This window comes from Lepidochelys kempii, chromosome 2 (assembly GCF_965140265.1).
Source record: "Lepidochelys kempii isolate rLepKem1 chromosome 2, rLepKem1.hap2, whole genome shotgun sequence".
NCBI classification, from domain to species: Eukaryota; Metazoa; Chordata; order Testudines; family Cheloniidae; genus Lepidochelys; species Lepidochelys kempii.
In genome coordinates this window covers 3,204,527-3,227,302 of record NC_133257.1, presented here as the reverse complement: position 1 = coordinate 3,227,302, position 22,776 = coordinate 3,204,527, and the positions used below count along the sequence as shown (strand labels likewise).

General features: G+C 48.6%; 1 protein-coding gene across 3 annotated transcripts in view; it reads right to left on the bottom strand.

Moving 5' to 3' along the window:
• The window catches only part of PPP1R16A (protein phosphatase 1 regulatory subunit 16A), an 81,603-nt gene that overhangs the window by 38,072 nt on the left and 20,755 nt on the right, over positions 1 to 22,776 (bottom strand). The window contains exon 2 of one of the 3 annotated variants that reach the window (XM_073329909.1): positions 21,716 to 22,532. In XM_073329909.1, coding sequence (XP_073186010.1) covers positions 21,716 to 21,818 — 103 coding nt within the window. In that variant the 5' untranslated portion in view covers positions 21,819 to 22,532. Of the gene's footprint in view, positions 1 to 20,505; positions 22,533 to 22,776 lie in introns of those variants that run through there. The other 2 variants (XM_073329908.1, XM_073329911.1) reach the window with 2 other exon arrangements.

Genomic DNA, 22,776 nt, shown 5'->3' with positions numbered 1-22,776 from the left:
AGAAAGAAATCTTGGAGTCATTGTGGACAGTTCTCTGAAAACATCCACTCAATGTGCAGCGGCAGTCAAAAAAGTGAACAGAATATTAAGAATCATTAAGAAAAGGATAGATAAGACACAAAATATCATATTGCCTCTATATAAATCCATGATACGCCCACATCCTGAATACTGCGTGCAGATGTGGTCGCCCCATCTCAAAAAAGATATACTGGAATTGGAAAAGGTGCGGAAAATGGCAACAAAAATGATTAGGGGTATGGAACGGCTGCTATATGAGGAGAGATTAATAAGACTGGGACTTTTCAGCTTGGAAAAGCGATGACTAAGGGGGGATATGATAGAGGTCTATAAAATCATGACTGGTGTGGAGAAAGTAAATAAGTGTTATTTACTCCTTCTCATAACACAAGAACTAGGGGTCACCAAATGAAATTAATAGGTAGCAGGTTTAAAACAAACAAAAGGAAATATTTCTTCATACAACGCACAGTCAACTTGTGGAACTCCTTGCCAGAGGATGTTGTGAAGGCCAAGACTATAACAGGGTTCAAAAAAGAACTAAATACATTCATGGAGGATTGGTCCATCGATGGCTATTAGCCAGGATGGGCAGGGATGGTGCCCCTAGCCTCTGTTTGCCAGAAGCTGAGAATGGGCGACAAGGAATGGATCACTTGATGGTTACCTGTTCTGTTCATTCCCTCTGGAGCACCTGGCATTGGCCACTGTGGGAAGACAGGATACTGAGCTAGTTGGACCTTTGGTCTGACCCAGTATGGCTGTTTTATGTTCTATGTTCTTATCTATTACAAGAACTCATGGACTGCCTTTCAAGTACCTTCAGACATTTGCTCTCACCGTCAGCATCAAGAAATGGTTGTATTAAGACAGGGGGTTCCACAAGATCCTTCAATTACCTTAAATGCAAAACCAGCTAGAAGTAGTCCAAAAGTCATAGAATCATAGAATATCAGGGTTGGAAGGGACCTCAGGAGGTCATCTAGTCCAACCCCCTGCTCAAAAGCAGGACCCATCCCCAATAAAACCATCCCAGCCAAGGCTTTGTCAAGCCTGACCTTAAAAACTTCTAAGGAAGGAGATTCCACCACCTCCCTAGGCAACGCATTCCAGTGTTTCACCACCCTCCTAGTGAAAAAGTTTTTCCTAATATCCAACCTAAACCTCCCCCACTGCAACTTGAGACCATTACTCCTTGTCCTGTCCTCTTCCTCCACTGAGAATAGTCTAGAACCATCCTCTCTGGAACTACCTCTCAGGTAGTTGAAAGCAGCTATCAAATCCCCCCTCATTCTTCTCTTCCGCAGACTAAACAATCCCAGTTCCCTCAGCCTCTCCTCATAAGTCATGTGTTCCAGACCCCTAATCATTTTTGTTGCCCTTCGCTGGACTCTCTCCAATTTATCCATATCCTTCTTGTAGTGTGGGGCCCAAAACTGGACACAGTACTCCAGATGAGGCCTCATCAATGTGGAATAGAGGGGGACGATCACGTCCCTTGATCTGCTCGCTATGCCCCTACTTATACATCCCAAAATGCCATTGGCCTTCTTGGCAACAAGGGCACACTGTTGACTCATATCCAGCTTCTCGTCCACTGTCACCCCTAGGTCCTTTTCCACAGAACTGCTGCCTAGCCATTCGCTCCCTAGTCTGTAGCTGTGCATTGGGTTCTTCCGTCCTAAGTGCAGGACCCTGCACTTATCCTTATTGAACCTCATCAGATTTCTTTTGGCCCAATCCTCCAATTTGTCTAGGTCCCTCTGTATCCTATCCCTGCCCTCCAGCGTATCTACCACTCCTCCCAGTTTAGTATCATCCGCAAATTTGCTGAGAGTGCAATCCACACCATCCTCCAGATCATTTATGAAGATATTGAACAAAACCGGCCCCAGGACCGACCCCTGGGGCACTCCACTTGACACTGGCTGCCAACTAGACATGGAGCCATTGATCACTACCCGTTGAGCCCGACAATCTAGCCAACTTTCTACCCACCTTATAGTGCATTCATCCAGCCCATACTTCTTTAACTTGCTGACAAGAATACTGTGGGAGACCGTGTCAAAAGCTTTGCTAAAGTCAAGAAACAATACATCCACTGCTTTCCCTTCATCCACAGAACCAGTAATCTCATCATAGAAGGCGATTAGATTAGTCAGGCATGACCTTCCCTTGGTGAATCCATGCTGTCTGTTCCTGATCACTTTCCTCTCATGTAAGTGCTTCAGGATTGATTCTTTGAGGACCTGCTCCATGATTTTTCCGGGGACTGAAGTGAGGCTCACTGGCCTGTAGTTCCCAGGATCCTCCTTCTTCCCTTTTTTAAAGATTGGCACTACATTAGCCTTTTTCCAGTCATCCGCAACTTCCCCCGTTCGCCACGAGTTTTCAAAGATAATGGCCAATGGCTCTGCAATCACAGCCGCCAGTTCCTTTAGCACTCTCAGATGCAACTCGTCCGGCCCCATGGACTTGTGCACGTCCAGCTTTTCTAAATAGTCCCTAACCACCTCTTTCTCCACAGAGGGCTGGCCATCTATTCCCCATGTAGTGATGCACAGTGCAGCAGTCTGGGAGCTGACCTTGTTCATGAAGACAGAGGCAAAAAAAGCATTGAGTACATTAGCTTTTTCCACATCCTCTGTCACTAGGTTGCCTCCCTCATTCATTAAGGGGCCCACACTTTCCTTGGCTTTCTTCTTGTTGCCAACATACCTGAAGAAACCCTTCTTGTTACTCTTAACATCTCTCGCTAGCTGCAGCTCCAGGTGCGACTTGGCCCTCCTAATTTCATTCCTACATGCCTGAGCAATATTTTTATACTCTTCCCTGGTCATATGTCCAAACTTCCACTTCTTGTAAGCTTCTTTTTTATGCTTAAGATCCGCTAGGATTTCACCGTTAAGCCAAACTGGTCGCCTGCCATATTTACTATTCTTTCGACACATCGGGATGGTTTGTCCCTGTAACCGCAACAGGGATTCCTTGAAATACAGCCAGCTCTCCTGGACTCCTTTCCCCTTCATGTTAGTCCCCCAGAGGATCCTACCCATCCGTTCCCTGAGGGAGTCGAAGTCTGCTTTCCTGAAGTCCAGGGTCCGTATCCTGCTGCTTACCTTTCTTCCCTGTGTCAGGATCCTGAACTCAACCAACTCATGGTCACTGCCTCCCAGATTCCCATCCACTTTTGCTTCCCCCACTAATTCTTCCCAGTTTGTGAGCAGCAGGTCAAGAAAAGCTCCCCCCCTAGTTGGCTCCTCTAGCACTTGTACCAGGAAATTGTCCCCTGTGCCTTCCAAAAACTTCCTGGATTGTCTATGCACCGCTGTATTGTTCTCCCAGCAGATATCAGGAAAATTAAAGTCACCCATGAGAACCAGGGCATGCGATCTAGTAGCTTCCGCGAGCTGCTGAAAGAAAGCCTCATCCACCTCATCCCCCTGGTCCGGTGGTCTATAGCAGACTCCCACCACTACATTTAGGTCCAGCTATTTAGGTTCTACAGGGACCACCAACCTCTCACTGGATGACGAACTAAATGTTCACATTGGAAAGGCTGCCACCACCTTTAGCAGATTAACTAAAAGAGGACGGAATAACTCAAAGCTGACCATCAAGACCAAAATGCTAGTGTACCAAGCCTGCAGCCTTGGCACTCTCGTGTATGGCGGGGAAACATGGACAACTTATGCTCATTAGGAGAAAAGGTAGAACTGTTTCCACCTATGTTGTTTACACTGCATACTAAACACCAAATGGCAGGATAAAGTCACCAAGTCACCAGTGCAGAGGTTCTTCAAAGGGCAAATTTCTCAACTGTGACAGCCCTGCTCAAGCAAAGACAACTGTGACGGCTGGGCCATTTGAGTAGGTTGGAAGACGGACGCATACCCAAGGACATGCTATATGGGGAGCTCTCAGAGGGAACAAGAACAACAGGACGTCCCAAACTTCGCTATAAACACACATGCAAGCGAGATATGAAGGAATTTGGAATTGATCCTGACCAATGGGAAATCTTGGCAAGTGATCATAACAAGTGGCACCATCGTCTCCATCAGGGTATCAAAGACCATGACAGGAGCTGGCCCCTACAGCTTGAAGAGAAAAGAGCCCATAGGAAGCAAGCAGCTCCCAACCGAGATAGATACATTTGTAATTACTGCCAAAGATCATGCAAATCTCGGATTGGACTATTCAGTCACTTGCGACATTGCAAACCATCTACATCATAGGCTGCAATCCCCACCGTCCCTCGCAGACGAAAGGATACCAACTTGCTGAAAAGCTTGGTGAGGAAACCAGCAACCAAAGAGGTGGTAGCTGGATGTACTCAGCCCATGCTAAAGCTTGATCGGATCAGTAACTGTCTCTCAAACATGTGAGGAACACAAAAGCCACTCTTGATCAAAAGAAACGTCTTTCTTCCCAGTTCTTCCTTGACATTTGTGCTGCAGTGTCCCTCTTTATCCTTTAATCGACTAATATTTATTCTAGGAACATAGGAAATACATAAGAATGGCCATACAGGGTCAGACCAAAGGTCCATCTAGCCCAGTATCCTGTCTTCAGACAGTGGCCAGTGGCAGGTGCCCCGCGGGAATGAACAGAACAGGTAATCATCAAGTGATTCATTCCTTGTCGCCCATTCCCAGCTTCTGGCAAACAGAGGCTAGGGACACCACCCCTGCCCATCCTGGCTAATAGCCATTGATGGACCTACCCTCCATGAATTTATCTAGTTCTTTTTTGAATTGACATAGTATTGTCCACATAGTACAGTATTCTTGCCTCAAGCGGTGACCTACGGCAGATATTTCATAGGAAAGGAAAGTGAAAATCCTCATGATCTACCCAATTGTGCAATACTGGGGGGCCGGGTCTCTCCAGATCCCAGTTAGTGCTCATTTAACACTCCAGAGCAGGAGGCCTGATAAGCCTACTATCAGAGCTTTGAACAAGGCCGATAATTAGCTATTTTGTTGACAATTCATTGACACTCCTTTAGGACATTAGCAGTGCAAAGGTCGGAGATGGAACAGACACATTCAGTTATCATGCCTGTTCCCTGCCACCTAGTCAGAATCCCTCCAGAGCTCTGTCCAGTCCATTTCCAAGGCACGCCGAGAAGGAGCTCTCACCACCTCCCTTGGAAGAGCCTCTTCCTAGTGGGAAGCTTTTACTGACAGTCAGCCTACATTTGAGTTTCCTTCAGTTATTCCTGATTGTCCAGTGGCCCTTCCCCCATTAACCAGAACAGCTCCTCTCCTTCCATGGGATTTATAGCACTTCCCTGTCACCATCATTCCTCTCTGCATTCAGGTTCACACAAAGTCCCATCTCTTCTCCTTTAGTGTTTCTAAAGTCCGCTCAGCAGGGCACAACCTTCCTCATCTTGCACCCCCAGCAACCTCCCTCCTTAAGGCGACCACACTGTACCACTATTCATCTCTACAATGGTGCTGGTTACTCCCATTTCAGGCCTAATTAATCAAACCCAAAGAAAACACAACTGCGACATGACTGACCAGCACTCTTTGTAAATACAAGAGGACGCCAGCTAGCCATGCCCCGAGTATCTGAACCACCTTGAGCCACTAGCATCTCCTTTTCCAAGTACTCCCATTATCCAAATGGCTGTGGAGCTGCTCAAGCTGTTTGAATAATCAGGATGCTAAAGTGGTTTCCTCTTTCCTTGCTATTTTCTGCTACCTACCCCAACCCCTTATTACTGCTTCATCATGTGGGGTATTTTGTTTGCTTGGTTCTCTGTAGATCAAAAGATCCCAGGGTAGGACCCTTGTCTTCTTACTGGTCTGCAAAATACCAAACACACCAGTGCTGGTAGATAAATATTAACTAATCCTGATCTGGCAGTTGTGTGTCGCCTCGTAGTCAGGCACTACAGATTTCATACTTTAACCTGACCTCAGTGCTATCCTCATTATTGATTCCTATTCTATAAGGTTTATTTCCAATTACAGCTCTCTGATTGATACTCAGTTGTAATTAAAAAAGAATAGTTCCTTTACCAGGGCTGGCAGGGAAGGCCCAGGCAGAACTGCACTGACTTGGATAACTTATTTCCCTGTCCAGCTCTCCTCTGTTACAGAACCTACTTTTTTCCATTCAAGGGAGGAATGGGGGGTTTCAGTAGGCACCACGACAAGCATTATTGGCTCCCTAGGTGGAAGCCTCTAAGCTACAAGAATGAATATGCTAGGGAGTGAACTCCCCTCTCAGCCCCAAGGTGACTCCACCACATCAGGGAGGAGGCACACTGTACTGCCAATGTGGAAGAGGTTTGCCCTGCTGCGACCACTGGTGTAGGGAAGTCTTTGGTTTTCCACCAAGCGTGGAAACATCTGGCACAAACGTTAAAAGCAACTTGCCTAAAGCCATGCAGCATATCAATGGCAGAGCTGAAAAGAATCCAGAAGTGCTGGTTCAATCCAGAGCTAACTGCACTGTCCCTCCAGAGGTTTTGGGGGAGAATTTCTTTAAGGACAGGTAGGAGTGTCACAGCAGTAATCTATCTCATGACACACAGTCTGGTAAGGGCTGAGCCTTGGCTGCCAGTGGGGTTGGGAGAGCAATCCCATGAGAATGAGATCTCCTGTTCCCTACAAGAGAACACGTCTCCTTGCTGCTTTGTGAAGCTAACCCAGGGAGGGCCTGAGGGAATGGTCATGCCATGAGGTACAGGTCTCTCACACTTCAGTATCAACCACTGAGGGTGGAAACTGCAGCACTCCTCAGAACAGAAAGGGCCGACATTCAGCAATCATTGTATCAAGGAGGAAGCTAACGCCTGCCAGAAACTTACACAACGCAACAAAAAGAACCAAGAGAAAACAAGCAAAGAATCCTGCCTGTGGAAACAGTAAACACCCATTCCCAGTGTTTGCGTGCTGAGGGGAACCGGTAAATACTGACACAGCCTCCCACGGAGCTATTCTTTCAGGCTGAAAGATGTTAAGGGCTTTGCGGTGTCAGGGAGACAGCAGGTCAGACCTGGTGGAAACTGGGGATTTATAAAAAGGAGACCAAGTGAGTCGGGGGGGGAAAGGAAACGAAGAACCCAGCAAAAGTCCTGTCTGAAATAAGCCAGAACATACAGTATCGATATCTGCAGTCACAGTACTGTCTCAGGCTGTAAGCTTATTACACTGCACAAGATATTCAGGGTCAGGCCAGGTCAGCACATGTACAGGAGATCTTCAAGAGGAAAGGATTCCGGTAATTCAGTAGATAGCACTCCCCTCTCCCCGTCAATACTGAAGTAGTGCTCAGCCCAGCACTAGGGGGGCACTGTATGCTAGATGAGACATACGCAGGGCCAATGCTTGTGGTTAAAGATCCCATGGCTCAATGCTTGTGGTTAAAGATCCCATGGCCCTTTTCATAGAATATGCAAGTTGTGCTGTCCCTGGTGTCTTGGCCAAATTCCACAACTTAAGTGAGAAAAAAAATTGGGTTTGTGCCCTTTTTATATGGACAAAGCAGCACTGGTAGGTTTCTTCCCCAGAAGAGGCCACAAGGAGGGGGTGGGGATGGAGAAGAACCTGGTAGCTGGAGAATTACTGAAGTGATGCGATCAAAGGACCACGAGAGGAAAATGTGAACAGGGGAGGGGGAAAGGACTTTTGGTCAGACTGTTTACACCACCTACTGGAGCACAATGAGTCAAAAGCACTTGGGAGGAAGGAAGCCTTTGCCAGGGGTTCAACATTCCCATGGCTTCAAGCAAGGTTCACAGTGTGCATCCCTGGAGACCGAGTTCTCCCGCAAAACCAGGGGAGCAGAGTTGATATTTCTGGGTTTTAAAATTGAAGATTTTTTTTAAAGAAGCACAAGGCTAATTACCCGCCTTTGGCAGGTCTCCTGTCATTTGTGTTGGACAAATTATTGTTCCATGTCCTAGTCTGTAGTGCAGTGGTGCTGTGTGCTGTTAAAGCAGTGGCATTTGGTCCACACAGGTATGGCTGCATTTCAGTGCTGGCCGAAGTAATCCTTGTAGTATCATTTGTAGCACTTTAGGATCTATATAAATGCAAAGTACTTTTTTTTTTTTTTTTTAAAGCTGGTCTTCAATAGTTAAGGGATTGATTCCAGCTCCTGGGAATTTTGAGGTACTTCACCTCCATTTCTGTAATGAAGGCAAGAGAATTCTGCAGACTCCCTATCCTGGAGACCTGCACCATTTCAAGGTTAAATATTACAGCGTGACGAGCACTGCTTGGCCCTGATGCAGTTCAGTGTGTCCAATGTCAACTGGCATGGCACACACACACACAGCACTCCCCTCAAACCATTGCAGAGCCTTTGCACTCCAGAATCTAGCCTTCATTTCCTGCACAGCCGCTCAGAAAAGAGACATAGCAGCAGGTGTATGGCTGGCAGCAGAATGATGCGCACACTTTGTTTCTGTTATAAATTTATACACAGTAATAAATTAAGTTATTATTATAAAGTAATATGATCTTATCTTTTGTTTCCAGTGCTTTGGTTGGTACTTCGTGCTCCCGAGGCTTAAGTCCAATGAATGCTTACAGCTGGCTCCATCCTGGCTGAGGATCCACACACATGACTGCTCAGCAGAGCTGGCTGGAAGGGAGCTTGTGACATCACGAATGGCAGCACCCTCAGCCTCCCACAGCTGGGGAGCAGTCTGCTCCCCCACTCCATCCCAGATCTATGGCTGTGGGTTTCCTGGCCCCCAACGGCAGGAAGCCTGAACATGAATAACTTGTGATCTTTAGGAGAAACCACTGTGGGAAATCGCGCCACTCTAGTCATGATTTTGCACTGGGTATATTTTACAGAACTGTTTAGCAAAATCAAAAATTTAAAGGAGATTAAATATTTCTTCACTTCTATAAAAAATAAGAGACAACCCTGGCCTAATGGCCTCTGCATTCTCCAGTGTCCTAATCTGTATCACCTGATTTGAGCTCCTGCTGGGAAGTGTCACTACAAAAGCTGCTTCCATAAAATAGCAACAAGGATTACTGAGAACTGGCCCAAGCCTTCATTTTAAATATGCTCCAAAACAGGCTGATTTACTATAAGAGTTTTGCTGTAAGCCCACATCTCATCACCACCAAACACAGATTTTACATTAGAACGTCAGTTAGTATGAAAGTTTCATATTTGATATTTTTTTCTTAGAGATTTTTAGATAGAGTTAGATGTAGCTATTGTGCAAAGTTAAAATATTTTTAAAAACAGGAGATCTTAAAACAGAGTGAACAAAGCAAAGAAACACAGGGGGGCTTTTCCAGAAAGCAATAGCTGCAGAGAAGTGGCCCAAATGTGTTGAGGAAGTTGGTGCTAGATGAGCAGAAGGAGTGAGGGAAGAGAAGACGTAGAGAGATAAGGCACAGACAGAAGGGCTGTGAGATCAACTGAATCATGTCTCGGAAGTACATTAAAGTGAATGGTATGATCAGGTTAAAAATCATATTTAAAAATAAATGAGTCTCCCTCGTGTTACCAGCCAGAGATCATTGAGACAAACAATTATCATTTCTCATCATTGGTACTAGAGCAGCACCAGCAGACCCAACCAAAATAAGGGCCACACCGTTCTATGCACTGTGCAGAAGATATGTAATAATAAAGGCTACAGTTTTGTCACCAATAGTTTTAGTAAAAAGAACAGGAGGACTTGTGGCACCTAGAGACTAACAAATTTATTTGAGCGTAAGCTTTCGTGAGCTACAGCTCACTTCATAGTGAAAATCATGGACAGGTCATGGGCAATAAAGAAAAATTCACTAGCCGTGACCTGTCCATGACTTTTACTAAAAATATCTGTGACAAAATGGGGATCAGTGGATCCCCACACCACCTGCAGCGGAACAGCTGAGCAGCGGCTGGAAGCTGTGCGGCCATCACCGCCTGCAGCAGCTGGGGGCTGCGGGGAAACCCTGTCGCCTGCAGTTCTGGGGATCCTGTGCTGCCCACAGGGGCTGAGAGCTCGGGGGTTCCCCGCTGCCTGCAGTGGCTGGGAGCTGCAGGGATCTTCTGCCGCCCACAGCTCCGGGGGCCCCTAATGCCGACCACGGCCAGGAGCTCGGGGCTTCCCTCACTGCCCGCAGCTCCGTGGGCCCTTGCTGCCCACAGGGGTAACCCCTGCCACCCATGGGAGCTGCGGGGTTCCCCCACCACCCAAAGCACCAGGGCACCCACCACCCGTGGCAGCAGTGATCTTCAGGGGTTCCCCCGCTGCCTCTGGCAGCCTCCAGAGCTCCTGGCACCAGCAGGCGGTGGGGGACCCTGCAGTTCCCAACCACCGCAGGCTGAAGTCATGGAGGTCAGTGGAAGTCACGGATTCCGTAATAAGTGTAATAACTTAGTCATAAGTGACAGTCCCCACCCCAAAGAACTTACAAGCTAAACAGGCAAGACAGAAAAGGATGAGGGGGGGGGAGAAAAAAGTGAAAGCGACTTCCCCCAGATAGCACAGCAAGTCAGTCACGACAACAGAACGCAGGTTTCCTGAGTTCCAATCTAGTGCCTTATACATGGGACAATGATGCCTCTTTATGCTGTTTGTTTACTTCCAGCATGTCACCCATTTTGGATAATTGAAATGTACTACCCAGTTTCCCTTTCAGGGTTCGCATGCCCTAGAACACGGATGTAATGTTTGGGTTGCAAATGCAGCAGGGATACTTTTGACAAGAGGCTTTGCCTTGGTGGTTTCTGCGTTTTTTCAATTAAAAGGATCGTGGTAGCGTGGCTACTAGTCTCAGCTTTTGTAAAAGCTCATTTGTACCAAAACCTAAACTTGGGGGACAAATCTGATCTGACAGCAGGCCATGAAAACCCAGGGAGGATCATATTGAACTGGATTATGGAATTACTGTCATCCATTAGATTCTTCAATTCCGATCACAGCCTATTTTAGATTCTTTCATTTCCAAAATTGGTACTGAATGGACCATACGGATGGAAACAAAAATGCCAGATACAGTGCACATTTATTGTCTATCGCATATATTCTTAAATATACAGTGCAAGAATATGTACAGTATGCGCCAGTACTGTTTCTGCACTTTTGTTTTAAATATTGTTTTAGTTTTCTACACACAGGGCTTTAGTTTCGATGCTATTTTGAAGAGGTCATTCGTTACTGTAAGGAAAGGATCGAACTTCACTCAGCAGGTGGAAGAGGGAACATTATGATGCCATGAAAGATTCGCAACAAGGCCAGAGGGAGTTGGGTGCCAAACTTTCCGACCACGTCTACATTAGGAAGGGCTTGCTGGCATAGCTGTCGTGGCAAATCCTCCTACAGCGGAGAGACAGCTGATACCAGAAAGAGTTCTTCTGCCAGCATAGCTTATACCAGTTCCCCAAGCAAAATAAGGTATACTGGGGAAAGGGCCTTTTCAACAGGATAAATACTTCTACACTAGGACTAGCCTACCTTGCTATGCTACCAAGCAAAACTTTTAAGTGCAGATGACCAGGCCGCACTGACTTTCAAGAACTTAAAATCTAAGCCAGATGCTCTCAAAGTGCCGAGTTACATAGTCATGGAGTTGTCGAGTCACTACAGCCCTGGACGAGATAAACGGGGCAGGTGACACCTCTCAGAGTTATTGTTCCAGACTCTGCAGCCACAGGCAGATGACATTACTTCAAGTTTACACTTGGGTCATATTTTTTCCATAACCCTCAGGAGTGGACAATTTTTTTAAATGACTCGTCAGAGTCTGGAGCACAATTCTACTGCACCAGGGTGAATTCCACAACAAATCCAGTGACCATGGAATTGCAGATTACACAGGGCCCTGCACAGAGCTACCGTGACTACTAAATAAGTATGAACCCTTGTGATGTATAAATATAAACCATGGTTAAAGACGACCACATCTCCTATTTCCTTTTTATTATTTGTATTAGGTAGTCTGGGTCCCACTGTGGTAGGCTCTGTACAGACATATAGACAAAAATGATCCCTGCCCCAAAAGCTGACAATCTAGAGACAAAACGCAACTGGTGGGTGAAACAAGCCAGCAAGGAGGCAGGATGAAGTTACAATTATACAAACTTGTGCACCAGCTGTAAGTATTTTGTGTGCATAGTTTTGAGTAGCAGCAGTAGTCTCCACTCAGCTGCCTAGAACTGCTTACAAGCTCATTCTAAAGCAAGCGTGCAGAGAGGGCCTTCGGCCATTAGAAACCCACACAAATAGGCCGTAAGGCAGCACATGTCTGTCTCTAGCGTTCTCCCCCTCTCCTCCACAAATCAGCTTCAGGCTGGGTTTCGAATTTCCTCCTTCAGACCCTTTTGTTTCTGCCTCTTCTCCACCTGATCCTCGGCCTACGTTTCTAGCTCCCCTTTTGATCCCACTCTCCCCACATTCTTAGGGTGACAAAGAAAGAAGGTTGATGCACTTCCAAGGTCCTCCCTATTTTCTCCATTTACCCCATCCAGGCCCCGCAAGCGAGTCCCCTCCCTCAGAGAGGATGGATGGATTTAGCTACTGTTGCAGTTCTGTCAGAGAGACAGAGGAAGTCCTAAACAGGACATAAGAGGTAAGTATCCTTCCCGTAGGGGCAGAGTGCTTTACCAGGCCTTGCCAGCACAGGAAGTGAGGGACCCAGCTCAGTCCACAAGATCTGCCACTAGACTCTTCTGCTTGGGTGCCCTGGGCCCACTCTCCCTCAGCTCTTCACTCCCCCTTCTGTTAGTCACCACTTATTCCCCATCTCCTCTCTGTCCCAAGTATAAAGCCCATAAAGGAATTTTCCTTTAAAGGATTTTACACCCAGGACAACATAAGAAATTACTGGGAGTATTAACAGCCACCAAGGCTTTATCAACACACACATTCACCAGGCTAGGCTGCTCTGAGAGACACCTTCATTCCAGTCTGTCCTACAAACATGTTTCCTCATGGTCCACAAAAAGTGAGATAATTTTTTTTTTTAAAATAAATTGTGATTACTATATCGTCCCTCTCTCCGGATTTCCCAGTAGGCCCCATCCTTTGAATCTCTCACATTGGGCTCTCAGAGGCAAGGACTGGCTATTTTTGGATCTTGCACAGCAGTGACCATATTGTGAATGCTAAACAAATAATCACCAGATCAAACCCTATACATCTTGCCCATCACTCCAACATCCTCCTCAAATGCCCATCAGAGCAAATGAGTCAACAGTGTGCCCTTGTTGCCAAGAAGGCCAATGGCATTTTGGGATGTATATGTAGGGGCATTGCCAGCAGATCGAGGGACGTGATCGTTCCCCTCTATTCGACATTGGTGAGGCCTCATCTGGAGTACTGTGTCCAGTTTTGGGCCCCTCACTACAAGAAGTATGTGGAAAAATTGGTAAGAGTCCAGCGGAGGGCAACAAAAATGATTAGGGGACTGGAACACATGACTTATGAGGAGAGGCTGAGGGAACTGGGATTGTTTAGTCTACGGAAGAGAAGAATGAGGGGGGATTTGATAGCTGCTTTCAACTCCCTGAAAGGGGGTTCCAAAGATGATGGATCTAGACTGTTTTCAGTGGTAGCTGATGACAGAACAAGGAGTAATGGTCTCAAGTTGCAGTGGGGGAGGTTTAGGTTGGATATTAGGAAAAACTTTTTCACTAGGAGAGTGGTGAAACACTGGAATGCATTACCTAGGGAGGTGGTGGAATCTCCTTCCTTAGATATTTTTAAGGTCAGGCTTGACAAAGCCCTGGCTGGGATGATTTAGTTGGAGATTGGTCCTGCTTTGAGCAGGGGGTTGGACTAGATGATCTCCTGAGGTCCCTTCCAACCCTGATATTCTATGATTCTATGAAATGAGCTTTATACAGTGTTAACAAACCCGGGCTATATGGGTCCCAAGCAGGAGTCAAGTCCCTTCTGCGGAACGTCTTGCCAGTCCCCTCCCATCTAAACTGGTTATATCATGCAGGGAGAGAGGTTGCCATTCAGGTCAATGCATCCCAAACCGCTTAGGGCATTCACAGCTTAACACAGCACTTTGATCTCCACTTGGAGGCTTACCAGCACCTAGGACTGAGTCCAGGGCACAATATGATAAGCAAAGCACCACATTCTACAATAGTTTCAGTTTCTGAACAACATCATACAATGCCATTACAGCAATCTAATCAAGGTGACAAGTGCTTGCATAACTGAAGCAAAGCCCATACTGGAAAGGACAAGGTGCACTCTTGTAGCGAAGCAGAGATGGAAAGTTTGCACAGCGATCGATGCATCAGCGGTTGATTTAGCGGGTTTAGTGAAGACCCGCTAAATCGACCGCAGATCGCTCTCCTGTCAACTCCTGTACTCCACCGGATCGAGAAGAGTAAGGGGAGTCAACGGAAGAACGTATCCCATTGACATCGCGCAGTGTGGACCCCGCGGTGAGTAGATCTAAGCTACATTGATTTGAGTTACACTATTCACATAACTCAAATTGCGTAGCTTAGATCGAATTTCCCCTGTAGTGTAGACAAGGCCTAAGAGTAATGTAGGACCTCACACCACCTAGGGAATTTTGTCACTGACTTCAGCAAGGCCAGAATTTCACTCCCAGATTGCAAAATTCTGAGCAACATCACAGCAACAAAATGATGGTCTCACACTCCATCAAACAGGGACACCAACATAATTTGGACTGAGCCTCAGCCAAGCTCCAACTCATAGAGATACTGGGCCAGGTCAGTGGTGATGAAACAGAGCTAGATGCCAGCATATTGCCTAGACCCCTCCTTACCTTCCCAATGGCCTGATATATATCAGGAACAGGAGAGGATAAAATAGGCCCTTAAGATAACCTCCAGAGAGGGTTCTTAGGTGCAGAGGAACAATTACCAAACACTATCCTGCGGCAACCACAGACAGATAATAGAACTGAGGAGGGGCATACGGAGCCTTTCCTCTCAAACAGGGCTCAGGTCAGTAATGGGCAAGAGCTGTTGCCCAGTCAGGTGGCAATTTAGTGGCCTGGGTAAAATGACTTGGTGGATCTCAGTCCAGTCCTGGGGGCAGAGAGGCAAAGGTCTGAGCAGGCCACGGACACAGGGTTGCCAAATTTGGTTGGACGTATTCCTGGAGGTTTCATCACATGGCATCATCTTTAATTTTAAGATTAATCTTTAATTCCTGGGGTCTCCAGGACAGTCCTGGATGGTTGGCAACCCTACACAGAGACCAAGCCACTAGAGGGGTCAGCTCTCCAGCTGGCAGGGCGATGTAGGGAAGCTACACCTATTATATGGACAGAGAGCATCAGCCTCCAGGCTGACTGAGCCAGCAGTTTTCCTCCATGTGAAATTTAATGCAAAAAGCCACAAAGCCCCTTTTCTGTTCCTTCACTAGAGCCCGTAACCGAGTCCTGAAGAGATTCAGCTGGTTAACATCATTTCTATTTTTAGCCAGTCTGCCTTTTCATTTGAGGACCATACTGTGTCATTATCTAGTCAGGCCAGAGGGAGGGGGAGGGGCAGACAGGGCATCCCCTCTTTCACTTGGAATCTGTGCTGGGAGAGGAGGGGGGGAAAAGAGGCCGTTGTAAATTGCTTAATCCAAATGGAAAGTAAGAGCATTAAGAGGGAATCCATTTGTCCACTTGTCAATAACAAGTAGAAGAGAATTCCTGACAAGCACGGTGAGATGGCTACGCCATCCATTTCCTGTTTCCAGCCCTCGTAGTTGCAAAGGGAACCTCCCAAATCTGACCTGATGCAGTGTCGTCTTTCTGAGTCTGCAAACAGCTGCAGGGCCTCCGATGCTGCTCAGATCTTTCCCAAGCACAGAGAGAATTAAGAAATTAACATGAGGCAGAATCCTTTGGGCAGCAGTGAAAGTGACAAAGACTCACAGCACATTCACTCTGCTGTTGCTTGAATAATCAATGAACAGTAGTAAAAGCAGGAACTGAGGAGGACCCAGTGGTGAGCTGGAGCCGGTTCACACCGGTTCTCGTGAACCGGTTGTTAAATTTTGAAGCTGGTTTAGAACCGGTTGTTAAAGGGGTGGGCAAACTCCAGCCTGTCCAGCCCACCTGAGCTCTCAGCTATGGAGGCTCCCCGAGAATCCCTTTTTAATTTTTACTCAGTCAGCGGCCCAGGTCTTCGGCAGCACTTCGGCAGCCGTCAGTGCTGCCGAAGACCCAGAGCGAGTGAAGGACCTGCGGCCGAAGTGCCGCCGAAGACCCGGAGTGACTGAAGGAACTGGTTCTTCAGCTTTTGCCAGCTCACCACTGGGAGGACCCCTCTGTCAACCCCAGAATTAAAGGAGGCTGGGAGAGGAATATGGTAGGTAGCGAAGAGGCAACTCCCAGCAAACCACCTCCAGCCATGAGGGGAAGAGGGAAAGGGTAAGCTCCTTCACTCTTTCAAAAGCCAGAAATGGGCAAGGGGAACGCTTACTAATGAACAGAAGCCTGCTAGCCAGAGGCTGATACAAGAGACAGAGGAGGGTCCCAGGAGCTGCTCCCTTCATCATTCTCAGCAGCTGGGGTGACAGGCTTCTTAGCAGGGCATTGCCTCAGGATTTGATGGGTTGGGACACTCCTTTCACAGCTGTTGCTAAATGAAGGCTGTATGTTTCTAGTCATGTGATTCACCAATCTCATCTGTACAGCTGAATAATTTACATAGCCACTAAGGGAAAGGACCTGTCACCTGTGACAAATTGCACCCCGGATTAATCCTCAGGCTACAGGTGTCTAATAAACCCTCCATTAGGCAAGCAGTTTGTACATTTTTGTATTCACTGATGATAAAGATACATAGTTAATTATAGGTCACTGTTAAGTCAATACTCCTTTTAACACCATTAGCTCATCTTCAACTGACAACTTAATGTCCAGCAGAGAATAAAAAAGCAATGTAATCATTGTAGTTTGCTATTCATTTTCTCATGTCATTTCCCTAATGCTGAATAGACTCTCAATACTGTATAGAGCTCAAGTAGCTGCCCATTATCTAATGGCTCCATTACCCACAAGAGCCATCAAGATTTTGTTAGAACTCTAGTCAAAAAGTTCTCAGGAAACTAAAATCAACTCGAACTGTGGGATTCTACAGAAATTAGTTTTAAAAAAGGCAAATCAAAGTATGTGATTTACAGAATGTAATTCTGGTGTGTCTGTGGCAGCAGCTGAAAACAGCTCCTTGACCCATTTTCTCTTTCTAAACCAGGGGTCGGCAACCTTTCAGAAGCGGTGAGCCGAGTCTTCATTTATTCCCTTTCATTTAAGGTTTCACGTGCCAGTCATACATTTTAACGTTTTAGAAGGTCTCTCTCTGTAAATCTATATACTATAGAACTAAACTGTTCTCGTATGTAAAGTAAACAAGGTTTTCAAAATGTTTAAGAAGCTTCATTTAAAATTAAATTAAAATGCTGATCTTACACGGCCAGCCCACTCAGCCCGCTGCCGGCCTGGGGTTCCGTTCACCTAGGCCGGCAGCGGGCTCAGCGGGGCCGGCGGCCGGGACCCCGGCTGGCAAGAGGCCGGCAGCCAGAACCCCAGACCGGCAGTGGGCTGAGCGGGGCCAGCGGCCAGTACCCTGGCTGGCAATGGGCCGGCAGCCAGAACCCCAGACCCCGTCCACCAGCTCCTGCCAGGCAGGTCCCGGCCGCTGGCCCCGCTCAGCCCGCTGCTGGTCTGGGATCCTGGCCCTGCCCACACAGAGTGGGTACCTACCTTCTCCCTGGTTCTAGCCCATTCTCTTCCTCTCTCTCTGCACTGAGCTGAGGGTGGGAGTGCACCGAGCACAGGGCTGGGGGTGAAGGAGCAGGCTGGAGGTTGGGGTGTAGGGTCTGGCCAGGAGCTAGAATGAGGGAGGGGACTCAGGGTTCGGGCAGGAGGTTTGGGTGTGGAGTGCTTACCTGGGCAGCTCCCATTTGGTGCGAGGGGTGCAGGTGGGAATGTATGTGTGTGCGCGCAGGAGCTCCCGTTTAGTGCTGAATGTGGGGGGTGCAAGAGCCAGGGCATGGGGTGTGGGAGGGCTGGGGGTGTGTGAGGAGGGTGCAGGAGTCACGGCAGAGGGCTGGGGGCATGTGTGGGGGTGCTGGAGTCAGGGCTGGGGTCGTGGGGGGGTGCAGGGGTCAGGGCAGAGGACTGGGGTGTGTGGGCTAGGGTCGTGGGGGTGCTCCCAGCCCCCTGCCCAGAGCGGCTCATGGCAGGGGGCTGGAGGGGATATGCCCTGATTCCACCTCCCTTCCCCACGGCCCCGGCCCCATTTCTTCTCTGACTCTGCCTCCTCCCTGGAGCAGCGAGCAGAGCATGCTTCTCCCCCTCTTCTCAAGGGCCATCAGCTGATCAGCAGCAGGGAGGGAGAGGAGGAGGGGGAGGAGCCCAGCACGCTGGGGGAAGAGGCAGGGGAAGGGGGAGCTTGCCTGCCCTGCAGCAGCAGCCAGCAGGACCAAGCTTCTTCACCCTGCCCCCGTGGTGCCGGAGGGACGGAGAAGAGCGGGCCAGGGCGAGCAGGATTTTTAATGGCACACTGCTGCTTGCCAGGGTCCCGGCCTGGGTTCGGCAGCGGGCTGAGCGGAGCCGGCGGCTGGGACCCGGCAGGCAGCAGCGTGCCATTAAAAATTGGCTCATGTGCCATCTTTGCCATGCGTGCCATAGGTTGCCAACCCCTGTTCTAAACCCTCAACCGCTGGGCTTCTCTCTCACCAGGCCCATGTTAAATATTGTTAAGACTTGCAACACTACCTGCCTTTTAACTGTGATCACCCAAATGCAAGAAACAGAGATGAGCTTTGCCTCATTAAATCCAGCTGCTTCCTGGCACCAAACCTCCTTGGTAGGTCAAATTCTATAGCTCCTTGTGCCCTTTGCACAATTCCGTATATGGAAGAGACACTAGAGGGGAAAATCCTGCAGAAGGGGGTGGAGCCGATTTGACTTAATAAATCAGAGAAGTTAGAGACTGAAGAGACCTATGACCTCTTCCCCATCCCCCCCGCCCTTTGCCCCCTTCTCTGCAACTTCTCCCAGTCATGTCTCTCCTTTGGTGCATCAAGGCTATAAATTGAATGTCGAAAAAATCACAGGCAAATTTCAGCTTGTGGCCGGTGACACAGGTTCTTCACAGTACCAGGAAACAAAGCCGGGGTCTCCCCAGCTCTCCTCTGGACCTGACTTTTCCCTTGGAGGCTGTGCACCGCCGACTGACACCCACGACGGATTTTAGCTCTGTTTTGCAGACTGCAGGACACCGTATGAGAAAAGGGAGCCTCAGGGGACCAACAACTTGGGGCAAGGATTTGCGGCAACAAAGTGCAGTCCCCTCAGAAGTGATGTTGGGCAGCTACGCATTTGGTACAGTGACTCCTGTTGAGAATGGAGACCACGCTCCTCTGCCATTCCTTTCTAGTGCCTCCTGCTAGCCAGAACTGGCATTGCAGTAGCTGTGCAGGTGTTTCGTTGTTCTGGATTTGCCACCATTTTAAAACAAAATGGTAAAGGAGCCTGAGGTAAACCCAGAAGAGCTAGAAATACTGGAGGGGGTAAGAGGGACCGGTGACATCGTGTGCTTTTTGGTGTAGCCACTTTTCCCCCAATGCCATTCAGATGGGCCAAAGGCACCCAGGCCCATTCCTCACAGGCCCTCTGCTCTCACGGAGCTCGATGGCAGTCGAGGGCACGCAGTGAGTCATAGGACAGCAGTGATTTCACACAAGGGATTAGTGTAAACAGAACAACGTGTTCTGTAGGTACACTGAAAGCAGACTGCTGTCAGAGAACCAGCGCCTTTCAGCACACTCACCGTCATTTCTTTATCGATTGTGTTATATAAATAACGTCTGATGGTGTCCAAATGCCACCTTTCCAGAGGGGCAAGAGGTCTGCACATCCTGGGTTGTTTGCCTCCCTTCCCCACCCCCCAAGAAGAATGACCCTATCCCACAAGGTGGGGAAGGGTGAATGTGGCCCCACAGCAGATCGTGGGTGCCCAGAACCAGTCGTGTTATCAAAGACAATAAGCATACAGGGATGGGCAGCGTTATCTACATCCTCTATGGAAGGGGGAAATGGGATTCCCCTGCAACAAGAGAAGGTGACCCGCTACCAGTGCCCGAACTCGTCAGGGCCCTACGCTATGTAAATAGTCTTCACCCTTCAAATAAAATGACTCAGCTCTTCCTCCAGTGGAAAGAAGCCCACATCAAAAGATCACTCCACAATGGGACCTTTCTTGCTTAGGAGTGAGTTGATATTTACAGCCCCTAGGTCTGAGCAGAGGCAGTGATGCAGCTGCTCACCACACACAACCTACAGAGTTCAACCCAAGAGGCCTTCAGATTCCATTGCGGCATTTCTGAACAACAATTTCTGCTTGAAGATATTTTTAAAAATTAAGCCTCCCAAGTCTTATGGGGGCACCTGCAATCCCCCGCCACCATCCTGCACCCCTCACGCATAGTGCCAATGCCCCACCCTACAGCCCGCACCCCCATCTCTTACACTCAGTCTGGGGGTACCTGGCCCTTCCTACCTTCCTCCACATCATTGCGAGATGCTGCCTCCAGCAGCTTGATGCTCTCCGGAAACAGCACTCGCTTCTCCTTGCTGCTGTTCTTTCTCCTCTTTTCTGCTCTCGTCTTCTTGCTCTGGGCCTCCTTTTCAAACTGTGCCCATTTCTTCAACTGCTGCGTCCGGCGCTTCTGTGCATGCTTCAGCCGCTCCTGGGTGCTCATCCTGGCCACTGCTGGCATCTCCGCCAGCAGCTCCAGGTGCTCCGCCATGGCTGCTGCAGGGAAGGGAATACAGACTGCTCTTCTTCGACGTCTCGGTTCCAGACACAGGAGCCCCAAGGCGCTGGGAAGAAAGCCCAGGCGTGTATAGAAGAGAGGCGTGAGGATCCCTGCCTCCAGAGGGCATCACCTGCACCACCTCAAACGGTCTGTCACCAGGCCACAGCCTCAGAGAACATGAATGGTGCAAACTTGTCTTATACCTGGATCCTGGCTGCTTTCTGGGGCTCTGCCACCCCTTCTGGAGATAGAGGGTTCTGCTCCATAACCACCCCTCTTCTCTGGGTTTCTCCCCGAGTGGTTTGATGGTCTTCCCAGGCCTCAAACACTGGGGGTCTTTCCCATGAATTGGGAGTCAGCAATTTTTCCAGAAAAACTCCCACCATGCAAACCAGCTAATAAGTAAAGTGCATTGTACCGTGGGTGAGAGAGGCTCCCGCTCCTATGCCCTCAGCCCAGCAAACGGCCACACAGGGACCGTGTGAGCAGCAGCAACAGAATCGTCGTTCATTGGGCTTAGAACCTTTGCAGCCTCTTTCCACCCACACACGGTTTCATAGGAGGCCCAAAGATACCCGTACAATGCTCTCTCGGCTCTGCCTGCGTGGTTTCAAAGGTAAAGGCAGACAATTAAATTAAGAGCCCCGGAGTATAGCCATCCAGATAGCCACCTTAAAGGTCTGAGTTAGCCAATCAGCTCTGTGTCCACACTGCTTTTTGGGAGAAGACAGAAGCCTTGGGAGGTTAAGTCGGGAAATCTGTCTGTCCCCCAGAGCAGCACTACTGTTCAGTCCTGTATTAAGTCAGTGGGGTGTGACCCCACCTGAGCCTTTACACCCCAGCAATTCATAGTACAGAGGAAGGCTGGACGGCTTCTCAGGCACACTCACAGTGGGAATTATTACGAAGTTATTTTGTCTGTCACCGAGTCCATGCTCAGAAACTAATTACCTGGATAACGTCCTCCCTTTTGCCTCCTGTGTTCATGAATCCAGGGCCGTGGGGGGCCAGTAAGGGGATAATTTACTGATGACTTAGTTTCAGCTGTCCTCATTCCAAGCAGCAATCTCTAAACTGGGCTCCTCCCAGTACCGGGAACCAACAGGTTGTTCCAGAAAGCTGTCTATGGCTGTTGTGTCCTCCCCACAGAGATCGTTCAAAGCTGCCCAACGGAAGAGATAAACACCAGTGAATATTTAGTGCCCATTACCACCAGAAACCAGCAGCCCCGAAGGACCGAGATCAAATATCAAGCAGAAGAAATGGGAGGAAAAGGCAGATCCACACGCCATCTGTGTCACCGTATCCACGGCACTGTACAATCCTGTCACAGCGGTTGCAGGGAGAAATCCCTTCTGCATTCCTTTCTTCCATGTGGTCTCTGGTCTTTGCCACTTACATTCTTCCAGGTGCTCGGTGAACTTTGAGAACATGGATGCTCATTGTCAGAGGGAGAGTCCCTCACTCCACATCCCCTGGTGCTCTGCAAGTTAACTGCTTCCCTTGGAACTGCTTGAAAGCCCTCCAAGAGGAAGCGGTGTGTTTGCACTTCCCCTCCCCGGGGTGGACACAAAGGAGAGCTGCACAGGAGCTGGATCTCTAAACCTCGGCTTGCATCCTGGCAGTCAGTGCAAGTGCTCAGGCGGCCTCCCTGGACTAGCTGGCAACTCCTCCCTCCCTACAGTCAGTCACAGTGACACTTGAAAGCTGGGCTGAGCTTCCTGCTATCCTCCGTCAAGCACGCCTGGAGCATGGAGCTTCAGGAGTCCTGCAAAGAAAAGAACAAGGGGAAAAAAATGGGGGGGGGAGGAGTGTTAGGGCTCTGCTGAGGGGAGAGAGCCTGCCCCTCCCTACAAGACCCTGACCCCCCTCTGCACCCCACCCGATGCTGTTTTTGCCCTCTGTTAATCCAGGATTAACCTACAATCAAAGTTTAAGCAAATTACCCAGAGCTTTGCCAATAGCCATTGAAAGCTTCTTTCTCCCTCACTGAAGCTGCCCGCATAGGCCAA